The sequence below is a fragment of the Engraulis encrasicolus genome, chromosome 20, assembly GCF_034702125.1.
Source record: "Engraulis encrasicolus isolate BLACKSEA-1 chromosome 20, IST_EnEncr_1.0, whole genome shotgun sequence".
In the NCBI taxonomy this organism is placed as follows: Eukaryota; Metazoa; Chordata; class Actinopteri; order Clupeiformes; family Engraulidae; genus Engraulis; species Engraulis encrasicolus.
In genome coordinates, this window is record NC_085876.1 from 44628245 (window position 1) to 44635744 (window position 7500).

General features: G+C 43.6%; 1 protein-coding gene across 7 annotated transcripts in view; it reads left to right on the plus strand.

Annotated features, from left to right (window-relative positions):
* Window positions 1-7500, plus strand: part of pleca (plectin a) — a 264642-nt gene that overhangs the window by 163376 nt on the left and 93766 nt on the right. Inside the window, exon 1 of one of the 7 annotated variants that reach the window (XM_063185991.1) lies at window positions 4289-6014. The exons of the other annotated variants lie outside the window; for them this stretch is intronic. Within the exon in view, the coding sequence (XP_063042061.1) occupies window positions 5864-6014 (151 nt within the window). The 5' untranslated portion in view covers window positions 4289-5863. Of the gene's footprint in view, window positions 1-4288; window positions 6015-7500 lie in introns of those variants that run through there. 7 annotated transcript variants of the gene reach the window in all.

Sequence of the window (7500 nt, forward strand, 5' to 3'; positions counted from 1 at the left end):
ACACACACACACACACACACACACACACACACACACACACACACACACACACACACACACACACACACACACACACACACACACACACACACCGTGCACCTGTCATTTGAAGTGACAGCAGATGCCCAGGCAGGTAATCCACATCAACATTACAGGTACCCATCCTGACATGCTTCAACAGGTCCCTTGTATGCCCACTACAGTGATATGATGAGCAGGGAAGCCGCCAGGGGGGTGGACAAAGGGGAGAGTTGTCCTGGGGCCCCAAGGAGAGAGGGGGCCTAGAATCGCGTCCCCCCCATCACATTGTATCTAGGGCTCTAAATTATCACCTGCCAAACGGCCAAATGCTTGTGAAAATTAAGTTTGCTGGTAGAAAAGAAAACCAGCTAGCCATGCTGACCCATTAGTGGGTGCATGATTGGCTAGTGAAATGAAACACTAGCCATTTGGCTGCTGATGGAAAATAGTTAATTTAGAGCTCTGGGGTATGTACTGGGTGGGGCTTTCATGTGACTTTGTTGTTGTTAGCTGCCCTGTTTTAAGGCCTTGGTTGTAAGGCCTACAGCAGTGATTCTCAAAGTGTGGTCCGAGGACCACTGGTGGTCCGCGACAGAGCTCAGGTGGCCCGCAAGAAGATTTCTACTTTTCCAAGACAAGCTAGCAGAAGGCTAAATTTGTAACATTATTACAAATCCTAACATGTCTGAAGTCACCACAATAAGACAAGCTTGTGAAAGTGAATAAAAAGTAAATGATCTGCATCAAAATTCACAGTGTTGACACGTGGTCCCTGAACATTTTTGGGGGCCAAAGTGGTCCTTGGTCTGAAAAAGTTTGAGAATCATTGGCCTACAGTATCTTCAAGAGGTTGCTGTGGCTTGTGGTTGTGATGCCAGGCAGGCTCTCTCATACCTGAACAGTTACCTCAGGCATCCTGGGAAGGTGGTGTGGTTTCACATATCAGGGTAGAGTGCTGCTGCCACCACTGGCTTGGGTGTCAACACGGCTGCCACATACCTGTGTTAGTCAGTCACAACACAATAGATTGATATCAAGACTACGTGTGGTTTGGTTACTTTGACATATCAGGTACACCACCGCTGGGGTTGGGTAATGAAAATCCCACACGTGTGTCACACTACCACACAGTCTACAGCAGTGGTTTCTAAATGGTAACCCGTGGGCCAGATCCGGCCCAGGCTTGGCAAACATTTGGCCCGCAATGAAGTTGGAAAAAAATTAAAACATACGTTTGTAGATGCTATCTGTGGCCATATGGGCAGGCAATTTGTTTGGTCACCTTAGCCATACATTACATTACATTGCATTACATTGCACTTAGCTGACGCTTTCATTTATTCAAAGGCACTTCAGCCATGGAGATGTAGGGAGAGGTCAGGGGGGATTCGAACCTACAACCCCTAGATTGAAAGACCAACTCTCTAACCACTAGGCCATGTACATAACACTTTCAGAGCTGAATTTAACACACATAGTGTTGATCCCACTGTCCAAGTGTTTTACCAACAACTATTGGTAGAATAATATACACATTGTTAGGCTTTAAATCTGCTGTCTGTACAAGGTGTTGTGCACCTCAACCTGGCTGGTGTGTAGTTCACTGATCAGGAAAATGTAGAAATCATGTACTTACATGCGTACATACACTGACAATTAATAGCAATGTATTTATTTCTATTACACTTATTTGATGAACACCGAATCATTGGAAAATAAGTAATGAATAATAAATAAATAGGTTGCTGTGAAATGCTCAGTACAGGATTTGTTTCGTAGTTTCCAAGCCTGCTGATCTGGGTTATATAGGACCAGGGGCGTTTCTTGCAGCTTACTGTTTTTATGAGGCCGACACCTGACGTATACACACACAGTTGACGAAGGAAGCAGTTTCTTAACACTGAAAAAAGCGACTGAATAGTTACAGTGAGAAAGTGGTAAGCGCAGTGTTTAAACCAAATGCACCTCAACACTATATCAAACTAAATTATGGTTTCAAAACTGTTAATTAATTAATTGATGTACAATTACATTACTTTTACTTTAACTACTGTATATGACTTACAATTGTAAATGTTGTACAGTAAATGCCACAACAAAGCAACAATACAGTATTTAGTCTACTGAGAAAAATGAAATTTGAAAATTTGCCAGACATATTGTGTAAGTAGACAGTTGACATGCCTATTACACTCACTGTCTAAGAATGAAATTTTTAATAATAATGACATCACTAGTACAAAACTGCCATTGGGTTTTGCCCCATCAACTCTAGAGCCCAAACCAGAAAGGCTTCATTGGCGTCGTGCTGGCGTTGGGCAGAGCAGCAGGTGTAGTTGGCGTCAGTATTTGCATGTGTCACGCAGGCTTTGTTAGCCAAGTAAACATTTGCATGCTGCATATCAGACAGGGTAGGTACAGGGAGCCGCCCACGTCACAATAGACTGCCAACTGTACTGTACAAATGGCGGCCAATAGGTACCATGTTCCACTGCTGTAGCCGGTCTGCGGTTTCCTTGGCTTTTAACCCATTTTGTCCTGGAGCGACATATATGCTGCATTCAAGTTCTTGAGATTTGAGCTGTTTTGATTAAAAATGTGGATATGTCAGAGCTGAATGAACATATTCTAATGCAAAATGAAGGTCCTAGCTTTTAAAGACAACTTTCTTCATGTTTTTATGTGCTTTAGAGGCTGAGATATTTAGGCTTTAATAGGCAGAGGGCACCTTTTCCCAAAAAGGTCTTGGGCTTAAATGGGTTAATGCGTTAAAACGTCACCAAACCCTTTTTGGAAATCATTTTTACACGTCCCCTTGAGTGTTGAATGATTGAGTTTTTCTTGTCTAATGTTCTTTCAGTCATTATCATACCTTTGTCTGTTAAATGTTCATTGTATGTATTATTAATCATTTATTGTTACCAGTCCATCACTGTTACCTGTCCTATCTTGCACTTTGTCAGTTAGTAAAAATGTCAGTCCTGTGTATGTCTATGCCCTGGCATGGTATAGAGAGAGAAGCGTAATTTCATTTTCCTTATGACTTGTGCATATGAAGAAAGTGACAATAAAATCTGACTTGACTTGACTTGATTCACAGAGTTTGGCAATGGAATTGCAAGATTGCAGATAGTGTAACTGAATCATATGGGGCCAGCTATCAGCTAGTGGTGTCTCTTGACGACATGACCCCTGTTATAAGTTTGTCGTTATCAGAATGGCAATGACCAAGTTGCAATCTATCTCTAAAAAACACTGTATCAAGTCATAGCACTGTAGTACTACTATAGTAGTTACGTTTTGTTTTTTTCAACCAATAGTGATACGCAGGGCCGCTGACAGCTTCGGCTGGGCACGGGACAAAGCCATCAGAAAAGACCCCCCACTCAATACATTCAATATATTGAAGAAAGAATTCTGACCCCCATCTCTCCCTGGGCCCGGGACAATTGACGCCTTTGTCCACCCCTGTCAGCTTCGCTTTTCACAAGTTTCACTGGCAAGGTGTGTATTATGAGGCCGTAATACAGCAACACATATAGACTGGAAAAAAACACCACAATCTTGGCTGTGGTTTTGGATTCTGCAGGGACCATAAAACAAACAGCGGGAAACTTCTACTGTAGAATGAGTCTCAGCTGTGGTCTGCGATAAACATGCCCTTAGCATGTTGTGAGGACTGTAGTAAAGAATAGCACATACGTGTATACAAAGTACAGACCCCAAAAGATGCCTACCTATATGGCTACTGCACATTTTTGGTTAATGCACATCAGATGGACAAGGACACAAATTAAGCTGTTGTACAACAATCCACAATAGTTGTGCTAGCCCCTTAAGACACAGCATTATAAATGAGCTGTTACCAGAATGGCAATGACAAAGTCATAATGTAATACTAAAGGCCCCGTGCACTGTCATAGTAGTGTAGCACCGCACTATAGTAGTTAACTTTTAACGTCTATTACAGCGTGCCACAGGAGGTATGGTATGCATTAAGGGGTTATTACCAGTTTGTAGTGTCTGAAGCACAGCACATTGACGACTTCTAGTCCGACTTCTACTCCAGACTTCTAGAATTAGCCCTAAAGACTGGTTTGGAATGGAATAGATCTTTCTGCAAAGTTCTAGAATTGGCTAAAAGCGCACTCACTGTATTTGGATTTGGTGATTGTGAGGTTGTTTAATTTTCCACAGGCTTTCTCTCTCTCTGAGCCTCTCTCTCTCTCTCTCTCTCTCTCTCTCTCTCTCTCTCTCTCTCTGAGCCTCTCTGAACCACAAGGCTAATGCAAGCCTGTGGTCCAAGTGGGCCCCTGCCCAGTGAATACTCGCAGAAATTCTGAGTCACAACCCCCACCACACTGGCAGAAGCCATGTGGCCACGCCGAACCACACCACACACCGCACTGCAAGGAGCTGAGCAGCCTATTACTTTCATATGGGACGGTGACTCACCAATGCAAACTAGCCCTTGTCGTGAGATGTAGCCTACAGTAAATAAAGCCTCCTTTGTTTACTTTTTTACAGTGAAATGTTCATTTTGACGTGTTTATGGCTTTTTTGTTTATAGTTCCTCAAAAGTCTATACTCATTCACTTAATTTTGTGTGTTATCCTTCATAATGAGCACATTTGCTTTGTTTGGTGAGGATTAGGAATATCACCCGGAGTATTCTTTTTACACACAAGTCCACAAGATCGAACAAGTTGGTGTCTACATAGTAAAACCAGTGTGGTTATATTTTCAAATGGCACACCTGTGGGGGAAAAAACTTGAAAAAGTGAAAACGTTTTATTGTCAGAATGAGGTGGTTTATGTCTTGAAAACTCATTTTGTGTGGATAGCAGAGTGTCTGCAATAAATAGGCTAGTCTACTGTGTGGTAGTGCGTTAAACTCAAAGTAGCCTACCTTCTTAAAACGCACATCCACCTAATAACTTACTGCGCAACTGTTCCAACTGTCTTGAACACAGTATAGGCTTGTGTCTCGCCCCTTACTTACAGTTGTCACCGTCACTTAACAACCAGTCACAGCTGTCTCACTCTCACTTTCTGGTTAGACCACAATGGCCCTAAAGGGTTTTACTGTGACTGTTTTACCATGTTGTAAATGTGTACCCATGCCTCGGGACATTTTTACCTTTCTAATGTAAATATATATTTCCACATATAATGACGTAAAAGGAGAGAGAAAGCAACAGAAATGTCGAAGACAAAGTAAACATGTCAAAGTAAACAGTGGCAGGCTCGAAATGTCGTTGATAGGCTAAAAATAGGCGTTGTGTATTGGCATACCGACGCACTTTCACCTGTAGCCTAGCTGGTTTGATCTCGTGCGTCTTTTGACACTATCCCAGGACGCATTACGCAACGTCTGGAAAGTTGTACTCGCTCGGCTACATGCAGAAAAGTAAAGCCCAAACACCGCCCGCCCGGATGAATCCTGACTAGCCCTTCAGCCTATCGGGGATGTCCCTTTTCGTTTCACATTTCAAATGGTGTGAAGGAAGGAACAGCAGGCATGCGGGTCTATGTTGTCTTCAGGAGGGAATAGTGAGGAAGAAGAAGAAACTCGTGTAGGCTACTAACTACAACATTTACGCAAATCAAAAAATGGGCTGGGCTAGAATGAAATGAGGATTTCATCCCTTGCAATTCGAGACGACCCCGCTCCTCCGCTCTTCCCCCGGTCTCTCCACTCTCACTCACTGACTCAAAACAAAAGAACGTGCTCTGCACTCTGCTCGCTGTGCGAGTTGTGAAAGTGCCGTCTCTTCTCCTCGGAGAAAGCCGTCAGAGTCAGACAAGATCCCCGGATTTCTATTCGCTCTTGGACTGAAAGATGGCTGGCTCAAGCGGTCTGACCAGCGCCGCTGCCGCGAACTGCTATGGCGCCTTTGATATTAACATAATTTATGGACGCGGGAATTACATCCACGAGATGACGTGCGGGGAGGTCGGACCCCACTTGTACAGCAGAATGTGTTGCGCAGGTAAGTGCAGCGGCACAACTTTTACGCGCGTCTTTGCGCCCCGGTTAAATCAGATAGGATAGGAGGAGTTCGCAGGGCGGGTATTGTGACTGCGCGTGTGATGCTGGGGGGCGTCAGATCATGTTAACCATTCGTATGCCACCCCCATATAAACAGCGTCGCCCTCTACTGTCCAGTCATATTTAAAATAGCTGGAGGCGGGAGGAGGGGGAGAGCTATATGGGGAGTCCACTTCCAGTCATTTCCTGGCATCCCTTTCTATAAATTGTTTTCCTTTACTGTAAGTGTTAACGCACCACTGTGTTTTCAAAAAGACCAGTGTGGATATGAAAAAAAACCTAATCACTTTAGAAAAATAAAACTATTTTAAATATGGCAATTAAAACTCTGTATGGAATCCATGTGGCTTGAACAGGGAGTCAACTGTGACTTCAAATGTGTTAATACTTGAATCATGCCTGTGGTGCTGTTTGGAGGGGATACGACTCGACAGCTCAACTGTTCCGGGAGGCGTAGAGACATTCCCTGGCTGCTATCCCTGTGGGACCACTAAAACCACCCTTCTATAAATATGTTCCATCCTCTCTCTAGTGTTTACCCATTGACAGTAAATAGAATGGACGCCAAATCAACGCTATTTGCCATTCAACGCTTTGAAGCCAGATTTGGGAACATTCCAACTTACATTCCACCTTAGCAACGCCAAACGCAGGTGCTGATTGGACAACAACAAGACTTCTAACGGTCAATCAAACCATGTTCTGATGCTCATTGGTCAATTTAACTTTTAATATCTCTCTAAAATAAAACATCACCACAAAAAATCACCACCCTGGTAAGTTGGAGAGCAAGGGGACCTACTAGTTGAGCGAAAAATGATCCCCCTGGAGTGGCATTTAAGGCAGATACAGGGTTTTATGTCTCTCATAGGAATGAATGGGATTTGGCCATTTTTTGGTCTTTTTGGGTCCAACCTTGGCTCCAACTTGGCTTCAACAATGAAATAGAATTTTGGCCTCCATTCTATTTACTCTCAATGTGTTTACCACATGTGTTGCCATAGGAACAGCGTAGGGAAGAAAGCACATGGCTTCCCATCTGGCCGCCATGGTGACTCAGTCATGCAGTGGTGACCAGAACAAATAAACAAATACATAGGAAATGTTGAATGGCGATCTAAGAGAGACGTGTCCTTTGCGTTCTTGCAAGGTCTTGAGGCATCTGGCCTATAGAAACAGAAATAACTCAAGAAATGCACAGGTCAAGGAAACTTTTAATGCTCTCTTGCGGACAGTTGATTTAGTAAACATGCCTTTTGGTTCATGTCAAGGACCCTGAGCTCAGAGATGACTGGCATATCTGTGTGCTGCTTAGAATTGACTGGTGGGGCCCAGCGACGCTTAGGCCTACTGCACTGCCTCCAATGTGTACAATGTACTTTCACAACTAAGTTTATATATGCTGCATCATAAGCGGTGAGGGCGTC